This window comes from Marmota monax, unplaced genomic scaffold, assembly GCF_021218885.2.
Source record: "Marmota monax isolate L192 unplaced genomic scaffold, Marmota_monax_Labrador192_F-V1.1 WCK01_AAM20220418_F8-fsc00008, whole genome shotgun sequence".
Classification (NCBI taxonomy): domain Eukaryota; kingdom Metazoa; phylum Chordata; class Mammalia; order Rodentia; family Sciuridae; genus Marmota; species Marmota monax.
This window is the reverse complement of record NW_026694432.1, coordinates 5,785,970-5,800,974: the sequence shown is the minus strand read 5'-3', so window position 1 is coordinate 5,800,974 and position 15,005 is coordinate 5,785,970. Positions and strand designations below refer to the sequence as shown.

Here is a 15,005-nt window from a genome sequence, read left to right as displayed (position 1 = left end):
AATAAATGAATAAATAAAATAAAGGTATTGAGTCCAACTACAACTAAATATATATATAAAAATAAGCACTCTGGGCCAGGGTTGTAGCTCAGTGGTAGAGCACTTGCCTAGCATGTGTGAGACATTGGATTTGATTCTCAGCACCGCATATAAGTGAACAAATTTAAAAATAATAATAAAGGTCCATCAACAACTAAATATATATAAATTAACACTTTGTGTGAGCATGGAGGCTGTAGTCCCAGCTACTTGGAAGGCTGAGGCAGCAGGATCTCAGGAGCCCAGGAACTCAGGGCCAGCCTCGGCAATGTAACAAGACTCCTCCTTTCCTGTCTCAAAAAATAAATAAAATAAAAACCAACACTTCAGATTTGGTCAGATACAAATTCAAATCCCAAACCCTCCACAGACTGTGAACACAAAGTTGTCACATAACTCATTAGTCAACTTTGTAAAGTTTTTGTGAAGATTCAGTGAGATAAGACATTCAAAGCCTGTGTCTTAGGCAGGCACAGTGTTGCACACCTGAAATCCAGCAACTCAGGAGACTGAAGTAGGAAGACCACAAGTTTGAGGCCAGTCTGAGTAACTTAGTGAGGCCTTGTCTCAAAAAAGGAGTGATGTAGCTCTGGGGTAAAGCACTCCTGGGTTCAATCCCCAGTGTCTGTGGAGGTGCAGGGAAGCCTGTAACTATGATATATAGTGGGTGTACAATAATTGTTCATTCTTTCCTTTTCTGTTCTTACTTGATCCAACTAGATACTACTTATATCCCAGTTGGGGATAGGGCCTAGTAAATACACTGTATACATTGGATGCCTCACTATGTAGGCAGAAAGGTGATATTAGTACTTGCTTACTGAGTGAATTGAAGAGTATAGTAATGATAAAAGTCATGAACTCACCAACAAGTTGCTCCTTGAGAGTAGCTCAGTTTCCCCTCTGTATCTCCAATGCCTAGATCAAGGCCTAAAATGGACGGGAATGAAAGGTAATTGAATGGGACCTTTTCTGTCTGTCCTTCTTAGTCTACGATGCCCCCTCTGTGTGATCTGACTGGTAGATAGCTCTTTCTTACACTCAGACCTTGGTTTTACCGTATTGCTGAACCAAGGGCCTCTGCACTGTGGTATATGTGTGTTTGTATGTATGCCCATATGTGTGTACCTCTGGAGATGACTGTGCATCTTGGTTTGTGTCAGTGCCTGTGGATGTCTTACCTGTGCATGTTTATGTGGACCTGTGTGCATGAGCAGATTTTCCTCGCATTGAATTTGTCTTTATGGCCACATCTCTGGAATTATGACCCTGCAGCCCTGTGTTGTATGCACTCTCTAGGTGTAACTGCATATGTATATGTGCCTATTGGCAGCATTATAGTCTGTGGATATGTGTGTCCCAACTTCAGCACTATTGACATTTTGGGTCAGATAAGTCTGTATCGTGAGGAGCTGTCCATGATACTGTAGGATGTTTAGCTTCTTCTACCCACTAGATGCCAGTAGTAATCCCCCTCTCCCCGCCCAAGTTTCAACAATCAAAACTATCTCCAGGGACTGGGGGTTTAATTCAATAGTAGAGCATTTGCCTGGCATATGTAAGACCCTAGATTTTATGCCCAGCACTGCAATACACACACATACACACACACACACACACACAGAAATACTCCCTGTACTGGCAAACAGCCCTCCCCATCATTGAGGTCACTACTTTATCCAAATCTGCTTGTGTTTTACTTGCACATTGGGTGTGTCTAAGTCTGACCCTGTGGATGTCTAAGCACATCTGTTGGTGTTTCCTATGTTTTTTTGTTTTATTTTGTTTTTTGTTTTTTGGGGTTCTTTAAGCCATCCTGGGGTATTGGGGATTGAACCCAGGGCCTTGTGCATACTAGCCAAGCTCTTGTTGGTATTCCCTAGGTAAACAGACTTAGTATATTCATATACATCTCACATATTCTGCATTGGATGTGTGTATATCTTTTGTGCCTTCTGGATGTTTCCATGGATGTGCTCCACATGTATGTGTGTCTATGTGGAGACCCTATAAAAATGGGCTGCATCTGCCTTTGTACATGTATTGGCCAGCACCTCTGTATACATGTATTTGTATTTGTGTGTGTGCACTCAAGCAAATGTGTGAGCACAAATGTGGTGAGCATAGCGGGGGCAGCAGGCAGGGAGGGACAGGAACAGGGATATTAATGTTTCTGAAGTGGATCTGATTTGATACGTCTTGTTCCATTGTCAGCATCTGTTTAGCGGGGATTTGTAATACTTTGTGGCTCTGGATCACTCATGCTTAGCGCGGGATGTGGCCTTGCATACCAATTTTGTTATTAAACACAGTCCTCGCCTCCCCCACAGCCCATCCATCACCTCCCGCCCCGGCCCCCGCCTGCTCTGAGCTGCCCACCATATTTCAGGGCCCAGCTCCCGCCCGCCTGCCGCGCCCGATGCCGGAGGGCCTGGGGCTGACAAATTGAATCAGGGGGAGATCATTCCTGGCCTAACACAGTTTGCAGCTTGTTGGAGGGAGAATTGACAAGAGCCATGTCAGCTTCATCACCCCAATCCCATAGGAGAGAAGAACAGGCTGGGGACAGGGCATGGGGAAAGAAAGGAAGCCTCCTAGGCAGGCAGAATTTTTAGGGCTAATCCCAGGAGTCAGGTATAAGTTCCTTTCCTCAGATCCACTGAGGAGTCTCCCATGCCTTGTATGTGTAACTCTCTACCCGTGATCAGCATGGCCTTTGGCCCCGGATAAAGGCTGATAAAGTAGGCCAGGCCACTGTGTAGAATAGGTTGGGTGGTACTTGGCTAAGCTGGCTGGGTAAGGCTGGCTATACCATCTCTCTTAGGTTCTTCTTGGTACTTTAGCTTTACATATCCTGGGCAGCAGGTATAACGATCAACCCTGTTTTCTTCTTTCTTGGCAGCAAGAATTCCCTTCTGAAGGATGCCATGGCTCCAGGCACCCCCAAGGTAGGTGGTCAATTATGTTTTCCTCCTGTCCATCCTGACCTAATTCTACCCAGATCTGGTTCTTCCTGAGAGAAAGGAGCTCCTCCTGGATACCCAATGTCTCCTGGGTTTGAACATCAACCTAAGGCCTAGAGCTACTGTGTGTGTGGGGTGGGGATGGGGGTGTCTTTGTGTGAGTAAGGATATGCTCATCTGACTTCCTCCTAGGAGGAAGGAGAGGGATCAGAGTTAAGAGTGGCTTGGGGATGTGGGCAACCCAAACACTAAGGCTGGGAGACTAAAAGGAGGAAGATGAGCTGTAGCAGGTGAAGAAAAATATAGAAACTGAGTTAAAGACAGTGCAAGGCCTTAGAAGCCAGACCATTGGGTGTATGTGCAATGCAATAAGGAACCAGAGAGGATGTTGGTGATCGAAGGAGACAGTCTGCCCCTCTAAACACACATTATGGAAGAGAACCTTGAAAGCATCAGATGGAGAAAGGAAACATGAAGGGCGAGTATCTGTCTCAAAGGAGGGGCCAGAGAAACTTAGTATAATAACATAATTTATGCTGAGAACTCCCTACAGAAGAAGATGGTACTTCTTCTCCAAAGATGATGATTTGGAAGGGATGAGGACCTCGAGAGGAACACTAAGCCCTTACCAATAAGTATCCCCTGCTCCACCCCCGGCATATGGTTGCCCTTCTTATAAGTTTTCAAAATAACCCCCTCTTAGTGCATATTATAGGGAGTGAGGCGTGGGTGTTGAAGCTCAGGGAATCTCAGGAATCCTGCACTTCCAGTCAAGGTGAGGTCCAGAAGGCTGGGAAGGAGACAGAGGAGGGACAGTTAGTGTGTTAGGAGGACCACAGGATAACATAGTATCCCGAGATCTTAAGGAAAAAAATGTTTTGGAATGTATGGGTGCTCAGCAATGCAAAAGGGAAAAGCTGGTGAGGGACCCACTGTATTTGGAAGACTTAAAGTCATTGGTGACCTCTGAGAGGGTCGTTTTGGGAAAAAGAGCCAAAGTGATAGGTTTCACTTCTGCAGGGTTGGCCTCACTATTCTGCAGGCCTTTACAAAGGATAAAGGTGAACTTGGCACCTTCATTTTAGAAGTCTCTCAGCTGCAGTCAGCTGGAAGAAGAGAAGCAGAGAACTGAGCCCAGCTTTGGACTGGTGCAAGCCCTGGCCAAGGAGGCAAAGGCCTGCCAGCCCCAAAGAGAAAGGTGGGAAAGCCAGGCAACTGCAACTCACAGAGGTAGGGAGCCACACTGGCCAAGCTCAGCCCAGCCTGCAGCACTGAATGGTGTGGTTAAGGAAGGTCATGACAAAACTTGCACATTGGCCGATACACCAGTGACATCTGACATCTGAGCATGGCTGGCAGGTTTGGGAACTTGGACACCAGAAAGGCCAAATATTCTAAGGCCAAATCCTGAAAATCTGCATCCATTCCTACCTCCCACATATGCAGACCCATACACAAAGCCTGGTCAGAATACACACACAGGAAGTCTTAAACTTGGGCACATTCCCACAACCACATACACAGGAAGAGTGGCCACCAGATGAGACAAGAGACACTTGCTCACCCACTTCCAGATATACGCTTAATCCTCACAGCTGAACAGTTCCTGACCTATCCTTGGCCTTGACCTCAGCTTTAGGGAAGCAGGTCATGGGGGAAAGAGGTAGGAGGCAGAAGGTTGAAGCAAGAGACTAGGAAGATAGGGAGAAGGCGGGAGGGAGGAGGAGGAGAGGGCGAGGAGGCCTTAGACAAGATTGATGGCCTCGTTGCCATTAAGAAAAAAATTAGCCGGTGGCGGCTATCATATTAAAGGGTGAAGAAGCCGTGAATTATTTTCTTAAAGATCTTATCGCTTACAATGATAATTTTACCTTCCAAAAGGCCACTTTTAATGAGGCGAAGAGCCAGGCAAAAAGTCATGATTTAATGCCGAGATTTTTTTTTCAAAACACATTTTACTGCTTTTTGGTCCATGTTTAAAAAGCACCAGTGACCTTTTTTTATTCTGCTTGCCCCAGGTGTAATGCTGAGGCCTCTCAGGGCTTCTAACCCAGAGAAAAAGAGAGAGGAAGGAAGGGAGGGAGAGAGAGAAAGTGCACACAAGCATGAGTTTTTCATGGTGGGGGACCCACATTGTTCACCCTCCTCAGCGTTGGGACCAGAGGAGAAGGACATTGCCTGACATCACCTTCTTTCTGATCTGGGGCTGAGTTGGCCACAGGCCTCTTTTTGGGCTTGGGTGGGTGAAAAAGGAGCTGCCAGTTGCAGGGAATCCCACTCCAGGCTCTCTGCAGCCTCCTCTCTGAGCCGTGGGCGAGTCAGGGATCCCTGCCAGATCAGCAGCTGCCCCTTCCCTTCCCAGAGCCCTTGCCTGAGGATGTGCAACATGGCCACGGCATGCGGGTCACATCCTAAGGCTCAGTTGGAGATGAAGGATAAATGGTTGCTCCATCTTTCCCAAATTGCTTTCTTTGGGCTGTCACTGGCGATTTGGCATGGCTTTCTAGGCTGGGGAGGACTCCTAGGGAATTGTATGCTTCCTTCTCAGAGCTGTGCAGGCTGGAGAAGGTGGGGGGAGGAAGTATGGATTGCTTTTAGGCCTCTGGGCCCCCAGTTTGCAGCTGAATAAGGCCTTGGCAAGAGCTGGCTCTCAGGCTGAATGTGCCATGTGGTATTTAGAATTGTGGTGCTCGCAAACAATTTAAAGTAGACAGTTTATTAATCTAAACTGCAGGCGTATGTAGAAGAGGCCGTGCAGGATTGACATGGGGGGATTAGTTTTGCTGGGGTTTTTGCTGGGGTCATCGCCACAGCACAGGGATAAATGGACCCAGCATACATCCCTAGCTGCACGCAGGAAACTCATACATACTATTTAATTTACTGTCTCCATAGAGGGCTCCCATCAGCCTGTATTAGGGGCAGGCAGGGTGGTAGATATGTGGTTTTACCCCCAACCTTTCATGGGGGTTTCAGAGTGTCTGCTCTCTAAGGGAGAATAAAGCAGGTTCTGCCCACTGTTCAGCCCACAGAGAGTGGACTGAGAGTGTCAGCTCCCTGAGGCAAAGATTAACTGCAGCAGGGATGGAGGTTTGGATGCTCTGGGGTGGGGGGGAGTCTATACCCAGACCTAAAATCAACCATTCTCTCCCATAACCATACTCCTGCGCCTGCCCATATGTCTTCAGAATCTCAAAGGTGGTCTTCTGTCCCTCTGCCCTACTTCTTCCTGCTTCACTCCCAAAAGCTCTACAGGACTGGTAACTCCAGGGGACTGACTACAGGTCCCATTTGGTCTGAGGCCACTTGTCCTTTTTCTTCTTCCAGTCCCTCCTGTTGTCTGCTTCCATCAAGAGGGAAGGAGAATCTCCAACAGCATCACCACATTCATCTGCCACTGATGATCTGCACCACTCAGACAGATACCAGGTGAGGAGGGAGTAGCAGGTGGCCATGAGAGATAAGCTCATCTAGATGAGAGCTTCAAGACCAGGCTTGTTGCTAGCTTTTCCCCTCCTAGGGAGGTCAGAGAAGAGGACTGAACTGTGTTTGGTTCCCTCTTGTGTCTAAGTAAACTCAGAAGGCCCAGGTGCCACTGATGGATGTATCTTAAAGATGGATGGTTCTTAAGGAAAGATGCCAAGGTCCCCTGGGGTCTGCTGGGCTCAGAGTACCTCTCAAGTGTCCTATCCACCAGGAAGTATCCTAGGGAGTTTTGCTTTATAAGAAAGCCAGAGACATAGGCTAGAATCACTGAAGATTTTAGTCTTCGAAAGAAAGATGTGTAGCCAGGCATGGAGGCACACACCTATAATCCAAACAACTCCGGAGGCTGAGGAAGGAGGATCACAAATTTAATACCAGCCGCACTAACTTAGTGAGGCCCTAAGTAATTTAGCAAGATGCTGTCTCAAAATAAAAAGTAATAATAAAAATAAAAAGGGCTGGGGATTTGGGTTCAGTGGTTCAATCCCTGCTGGGGGAGTGGGGGTGGGGAACACACGCAGGATCTCTTCAGCAAATCAACAGTCAATCCTGCCAAAACTTGGTATCAGGCCGGTATAGAGAAACAGGTAGATATTGCCTGTGGGCAAACAGGAAGGGAGTCATCACACAGTCCTAAAAGATCAGAGCAAAAAACGAAGGAAGCCTAAGGATAACAGCTTAGCTATAGATGGCACTTCTTTGTGTAGGAAGGCGAAAGAACTTCCCTCAGAAGTTTTTACCTAAGAGGTAGAGCCCTGCCTTTGGGCACCCTTGTCAGAAAGAAGAAAACAAGGCCTGCTCCAGGAAATTTATCTAAATGGCAGGAGAGCATCTGAGGGATCCCCAATATGAACTGGGAAACACAGCCCTGCTCTGGTGGAGAGCAAAACAGTAGGGAGTGATAAGCTGCAGTGGAGAGCCAGGGTCCCTGCTGGCTCACACCAAACCTTGGTGGGAACTAGAGAAACATGTCCTCTCAGGCACTCTGTCCTCCCAGCTGACACAGCCTGGAATCAGGGTGCAGAGCTTGGAGAGTGGAGTGCCAAGTGTGGGCCTCCACTGGCACCTCCTCCAATAAATGCCTTTGTGTAGAGCTTGAACTGAGTAGCCCAAAGTGCCAGTGCTGGAGAGGAAGCCCCACCCTCATGAATCCTGATTTGAGAGCAGCAGCCCAGTCAGCCCCCAAGGAGACGTTGCCCTGATCCAGAAAACCCTGATGTGAGGTAGAGAAATGACCTCTTGGGCATCCTTGTCTGAGAGGAAGACGAGGCTCTGTCCTGGAGAGTTTCACTGCAAAGGCTAAGCAAAGCCCTGCTTCTAGAGGCCCTACTTCTCTCATAGCATCAGTCTCACCATCTGCTGAACTAGGAAAAGAATAGCCATCAGGCAAAAATCACCTCAATTCCTTGACACACACACCCTGTTCTACCCCAAAAATGTTGGTGTTTCTTTTATTCTCGACAGAATACCAGAAAAGTTTCTTGCCTAAAAAAATACATATATGACCACACACATTCATATACAGCATTGTACATGCAACTAACTCAGGAAGTGAGGAAACCTCTAGAGCCTATCTAGATGCTTCTCAGGTTAAAACCCAAGACCCTGTCTATACTCTAAGTTTACCTCTTAAAGGACAAATCAAATTAAGTGACTTCCTATAAGATAAAGTTCAAGATCCTCTGCATAACAAGACCTTCCGTGATTTAAATTCAACCTGTATTTCCAGCTTCCATTTCTGCTACTCCCCTCCATGAGTTCCATGGCCTATGTTCATTGACTCAATGCTACCCACCCGCCCTGTGCCTTTCCTTTTTTGCCTCCTTATCTTTACACAGCTGCTTCTTCTAACAGTGCTATTTTACCCCACCATATCAAATTTCTAATTATCCTTCAACATCCTGCCCAAATACCATCTCCAAAAGACTTGGTGGTCTTTTCTCATGACCCGTGTATCCTTGTTATTGCCCCTGTCACCCTATGTTGTGATCAACTGTTTAGGTATGTTTCAGTCATCTATTGACACCTCACTATCCCAAAACCCACTGGCCACTTATTATTTCTTATGTTCTGTGGGTTTACTGGGCATTTCCTCACTTATGCAGCTCATTCAGCTAAGGACTGGCTGGGCTAGAAGGTCCAAAATGGTCCCATGACATGTCTGGGAAATTGGAGTGCCCTGGTCCTCTTCCGGGTAGCCTCTTGGCTTCTTAGCAGCCTCCTGGAAATGTCTCACCAAGAGGGTAAAGGCCAAAGTTGCAAGTCCAAAGCTAGATCTGGAACTCACACAACATGATTTCCACCAGTTTCTATTAGGCAAGTCACAAAGCTAGCCCTTAATCAAGGGATGAGGAAATCCAGCTCTCAAGAGGAAAAGCTACAAAGGACTGTGGCCACTTTTAATCTATCATGAATCTGACTCTTCACTCCACTTGGAGTTCCTCCAAGGCAAAGACCTTGTCTTATCCTTCCTTTACTCAAAGGTTTATCTAGTACCACTCATATTCAGCCCAGTGTCCTTGCCTTCAAGGGGTTAGACTTGCAAATAGATAATTATGGCCCAGTGCTATGACATGGGTATAAATAAATTTTTAAAATAGCACAGTGAAAGGAAGGAAAAACAGCAAATTTCACTTGATGAACAAGGAAGAAAGGGTATTCAGTACTATGCAGGGTATGCAGTACTATGTAGGAAAGACAGAGAAGTACAACACAGAATGATATGTCCGAGGACCTGTAAGTCGTTCTTTTATTTATTTATTTATTTATTTATTTTTAGAAAGTACAATGCTAACTGAATACTAACTACTCCCTGGATGTGCTGTTGGAAAGGGGAACTGGTAGGAAATGAAGCAGAAAGTAACCCAGGAACTAGCTAGGCATTCCCTACTCTTTATACAATGCCTGGCAAGTAGTAGTTACAGTTTTGCTAGATTTTAAAAATCGTTAAAGTGAGCCAGGTATGGTGGTGCATGCCTGTAATCCCAGTGACTCCAGAGGCTGAGCCAGGAGGCATGCAGGTTCAAGGCCAGCCTCAGCAATGTAGCAAGATCCTGTCTCAAAATTCAAAATAAAAAAGGATGGAGGATGTAGTTCAGCATCCCTAGATCCCCAGTACCAAAAATAAAGTTTCAAAAAAATTGTTGAACTAGTCCTTAAAAGCAGGGGGTACTGGTTTCCAATTTGGATTCCCATTTACTTAGCTCCTGCTAGGTGCCTAACCCTCTTAACTATTACCCCCCTTAACCCTCCTGGCAACCACATAAACTAGGACTCATTGCCCCCAATTTATTACTAAGGAAACAGGTGTAGAGAATGGAAGTGCCTTTTCTGAGAACATACAAATTATGACAAACATAATTTGTTTATGGTAGGGCATGCCTACAATCCCAGCTACTTGGGAGGATAAGGCAAGAGGGCTTTAAGTTCAAGGTCAGTAGCATGACCCTGTCTCAAAATAAAAAACAAAATAATAACATAAATAATAAGAACTGGGGATGTAGCTTAGTGGTAGATCGCCTCTGGTTTAAATCCCCAGCAACACACACACACACACACAAAAGGGCAGGGGGTGGAGAAGGAGGAGGAGTATGGGAGAAGGAGGAGGAGTATGGGAGAAGGAGGAGTTCACCAGTTCACTTCATGCCCAAAAAGCCAAAGAAAAAAGAAAAAAAGATAGACTGGAGTCCCCAAATCCCCTTCAGGGCACACCCCCAGTGATGGAGGATCTCCCACTAGGCCTCAATTTCTAAAGATTCTACCACCTCCCAATAACACCAAGACTAACACCTGGGCCTCTGGGGGGCATTCCAGATCCAAACTATAGAAGTTTCCCAACCCTGTACTGGGCTTAAGGCTTCCCTCACAAGGTCCTTCTCCTTTACTGGTATTTCCTTCATGCTAGACCTTATGCTGGGTGACTGAATAGAGATGCCTCACCAAACAATAAAAATACATGTGATCAGAGGGAAGCCAGGGAACTATTGAAAACTCAGAGGTGGGGCTGGGGATGTGGCTCAAGCGGTAGCGCGCTCGCCTGGCATGCGTGCGGCCCGGGTTCGATCCTCAGCACCACATACAAACAAAGATGTTGTGTCCTCTGAAAATAAATAAATAAATAAATATTAAAAAAAAAAAAAGAAAACTCAGAGGAGGCAACAAACTCAAGACTCTAGGAGATGGGGAGGAAGAATGACTTGGAAGGAAAAATGAAGGCTTGCTAGTCCTTAACAAGTTAAAGAAGGGAACTGGGGGGCATGGGGCATGGAGTATCTATCCCTGAGTGCAGAGCATGGATGCTCAAAAAGCTACAGTGTCAGGAGGGCAAAAGGAGGGAGTAGGTACGGAAGAAATGTCTAGAGATAGGGTAGAGCAGGGCAGGCCTGTGTCACTGTGTAGATCTTCTAGGTGGAAATCTACTGAAGGATTTAAAGAAGGGGAAATAGGGTTAATTTTGAACAAAAGAGAGATCATACTGAGTGAATTGTGTGGAGGAGGGGTTGCAAGAAGACAAACTGGAGACTAAAAGATGAGCTGAGTGACAGGTGCAAATTGAGAAAGCTAATAAGATTATGTACTAGAGCAGTGACAACCAAAGTAGGTAGACCCATTAAAGAAACTCTCAGGGATGTCTTGCCTATGCCAAGCACCATGCTGGGCTCTGGGTTCACCCAAATGACTCATACATGGCTTCAACCTGGAGTCGTCAGCTCACTGATAAAAACTTGTACTAACTATAATGAGGATACAGAGATGGAAGGGAGGGAGGGAAAGCTTTTTCGATTAGGCCTGGAAGGATGAGTAGGAGATAACACAGGAGGTGGAGATGAGAAAATTCAAGAAATCTTTAAAGGGAGATTCTCAGGATGGATTCTACAGGAATTATTGAGGGGTGAAGAAGGTGGGGGCAAGAGCGACTCTCAAATTAACTGTGGGCACACCTGAGTGATGGTAGCATTCCCTTATGAACTGAGAACCCAGGAAGCAAGTGCCTGTTTGGGGGATGCTGAGCTCAGTGTTGGCAATGAGGTCCTCTTGAGGAGCTTCAGGGGATGTCCAGCAACAGTGAAATATGGGGAATCTTCTACTAGCAGGAACGGGATGCACTGGGCTAAGTAGGAAAATGTTGGGAGCTTGCGATGGGATGGCCAGCGGACGATCAATTCCAACGCCTCCTCCGCAGCAACGCGCCTCTTTAGAGCGGATGCCCTAGGGAGGCCGTGCGGGAGGAGCAAGTCAGGGCCGGGCTCTGGGGAGGAAGGAACCCCCGCACTGGGAGGGGCCGTGGGGCGGGGGCAAGGACCTTGCAGGCACTAAAGCTGGGGCTGGCAGGCTCTAGGGGCAGTGGGAGGGACCCCGCGGGCGGCCCCAGCTAGTGGCTACCAGAGTTCTGAGCGGCTATTTCCTGGTCCCAGTCCGGCCGCCCCCCCATTGTGAACTTTCACCCCCAGCGCGCGACGGCGGAGGGTCACGTGATCATGGCCAACATGGCCGCCGCCGCTGCTGGGAGCTGAGGTGCCGCCGCCGCCGGGCAGCCGGGGGGAATCCGCCCGCATCGCCGCCCTCGCCAGCCGGGTGGCTGCGGGGCCCGGAGCACCGGACGCCGGGGCTGGGGCGGCACCGCGTGGCGGCCACGGGGTCCCGTTAGAGCAGCCCCGGCGGCTATGCCGAGGGCCCGGAGCGGCCGGCGAAGCAGGGGGGCAGGCGGGAGGGAGGAAGTAGGTTTGTTTACGGGTTGTTTGGGGCGGGGCAGGCTTGGACTGGGGTCGGGGGCTGGGGCGGGGGCCAGGACTCCAGGTTGTGTCTGACGCTCTGTCCCCCCCTTTTTTTTTTTTTTTTGCATCTGTCCGGGATCCTCTCCCAGACCTTCCTGCGAGTGCGAGCCAACCGGCAGACCCGACTGAATGGTGAGTCCTGCCGGCCCCTCCCTCCGCCCCACCCCCGGCCACCTCCTTCACTGCCCGCTGCTCCTGGCTTGCTTGGGTCTCTTCCACTTTGGGGCCCACTCACTTCACAGTCACAGCGCATGAGTATTTCCAAACCACCGCTGCCGCCCTCAGTTTCCCCTTCCGTCTAATGGAGGTTATGGTTCCCAGCTCTTGCCCATTTCTCTCTAAAGGCCCTGAAGAACCCTGGGGGGCAATAAGTGCCGGAGAATGAGGAACAAGCTACATAATTCCACTCGGGAGCTCAGCTTTGAATTTGCAAACTGCTGGGACCTCACTATACAAGCCGGCAGGGCGCTGAGAATGTTTTTCTTCCAGTTTTTAATCAGTGCCCAGTAGTGTGAATACAGCCTCTCTGCTGAGACTTGACAATGCAGTGAGATCTGGAGTTCCCACGGCAACAGGAACTAACTCATCCCAGGGCTCTTTGAGTTATCAGTCGGCCCACATTTCACAAAAGTGATCAGCGTGGGCTCGACAGCTCTTAGAGGCCTTCTCTGAAAGCAGGCCATGTATGCACTACCTGGCGGCCCCCCTTTTGGATTCAAATCTCTGGAGCATTCTTGTTTGCGAACACAATTGAATGATCCTCGCTTTTTGTGCTGACTGGGGTGTGGTGTATATGTGGGTTGGCTATAAGCTGCTTAGGGTCTCTGGAGTGAGTGAGTGAGGCCATGGACGTTCAAGATCCCCAGCTCTTATCACTTGTTTGCTATTGCCAGGCTCTGCTTGTCTGAAAAAGGGAGAGCATTCATTATGGGCTAGCACCATGTTAAGCACCATTCTTAAAACACTTCTGAGAGGAAAATGTTACACACGTTTGGTAAATAAGGAAGCTGAGGCTCTGAGACATGAAAGTGATTTGTTTAAAATCACACAGGCTGGGATGTAACTGAGCCACTATGGAACTGAAGTTTGTTTATCTCCAAAGTCTGAGCTTCTACCATACCATGTTACTCCTTGGCAAATACTTTGGCTCCTCTAACTCAGAGGTAGCCTCATGTAGAGAACAAGACTCTGTACAACACTGTGGTAAGTTAGTTCAGGTCTTAGAAGATGAATAGCAGGGGAAAACCAAGTCTGCCTTGCTTACCTGAGGATTTTAAAAAGAAGCCCAGTACATTGTCATAGCTTTCTGAGACTATAAGGGATCATCTGCTCTCCTAGGGTGTCCTGGACAAGGAGAGCATCCAGTATCATGCCCTCTTTGGTAGTTCTGAGATTCATTTCTTTATTCAGTCATTGTACGGTGAGGATCTTTTGTGTTGGCACACTGCTTCAGGCTAGACTTCTAGAATTCTCAGGGGGCCTTTGCTCAATGCCTTTCTGATGTATTACATCCCTTCTCCATCCCAGCCATGGAATGTCAAGGTTGCCTGAATTTGAGATTCTAGTTAAGTAAGCCAAAGCAATGTGATCTGGATTTTTGTCCACAAAGTCCCAGGAGCCCCAGAACATAGTCACATCTCTATAGTGGAAACACAGGTAATTGAGATGGGCTGGGCTATAGACCAAGGTTTCTCAAACTCCATGCTCAGTTTGGTGGGCCAGTGGTTTTCCCTTTGGTTTGGGTCTTTATCTAGGGTCGTACTGCTCTGCAGTTGAAGAAGCTTTCTCCTTAAACCTTCAACGGGCAGGAGTTGGAGCCTAGCACACTCTCTGGGATCAATTTTGTTGATATTGCTAAGTATGGGGAACCATTGGGGCAGGAGAGCATTCCAACCACCGAGTCAGGCCTGGTTTCTTATGTTACCTTTGCCACATGTCAGCCTCTTGGGCAAGCACATTGATCACTAAGCGCTTTGGGGAAGACAACCTTAGCTTCATTATAGATGTAGATGAGCCTCATTGTGAAGGTGCCTGACATTGAGCCTGACTTAAGAGTAGAAGTTCTGATTTACAACATAACTGTCATCTGTGTTCCTTCCTTTATTGCATTCATAAGCTTCCCATCAGAGTCAGCATACATAAGAAAGTTCTTCCTGGCCTGGTATGATGGTACATGTTTGTAATCCAAGCAACTCGGGAGACTGAGGCAGGAGGATCACAAGTTTGAAACCAACTCTAACAACTTAGTGAGACCTGTCTCAAAATAAAAAAAGGGCTGGGGATGTAGCTCAGTGGTAGTGCATCTGATTTAATGCCTTGTACTACAAAAAAAAAAAAAAAGAAAGCAAAATAGTATGTAAGTTGTTCTTCCTGGCTCTGCAGTGGAGAATCTTCCTCTCCTTGGCAGGCACCTCTCCTTCTCTCCTTTCAGTGTCTGGTATTATAGTGGTCATCTCTGATCCTTCTATTGTATCCTAGGAGGGACTAGAGAGAACAGAATCCCTTGTTTTGACCCCTCCCTGCTTCAGTGACAGGAGGACTGCAGAGAGGGATTAGTGAGCTAATTAGAAATGATTGCATCTCTCAGCATTAATTAGCAGTGCTGTGGGCTTGCAGTGTGCACTTTGGAACTGAGCCCCCTGCGGGATAGCATGGCAGGCGGTCCTCTGTCTCTGGGGCCTGCTAGCCCCTCTGTACTGATTAGAAATGATGGAACAGGTTTGGGGTAGGCACATCAAGGGTT

General features: G+C 47.6%; 1 protein-coding gene across 3 annotated transcripts in view; it reads left to right on the top strand.

Moving 5' to 3' along the window:
• The window catches only part of Rnf220 (ring finger protein 220), a 214,889-nt gene that overhangs the window by 183,756 nt on the left and 16,128 nt on the right, over nt 1-15,005 (top strand). For 2 of the 3 annotated variants that reach the window (XM_046469366.2, XM_046469367.2), the window contains exons 3-5: nt 2,942-2,987; nt 6,330-6,431; nt 12,352-12,394. In XM_046469366.2, the coding sequence (XP_046325322.1) occupies nt 2,942-2,987; nt 6,330-6,431; nt 12,352-12,394 (191 nt within the window). Of the gene's footprint in view, nt 1-2,941; nt 2,988-6,329; nt 6,432-12,024; nt 12,206-12,351; nt 12,395-15,005 lie in introns of those variants that run through there. The other variant, XM_046469368.2, reaches the window with a different exon arrangement.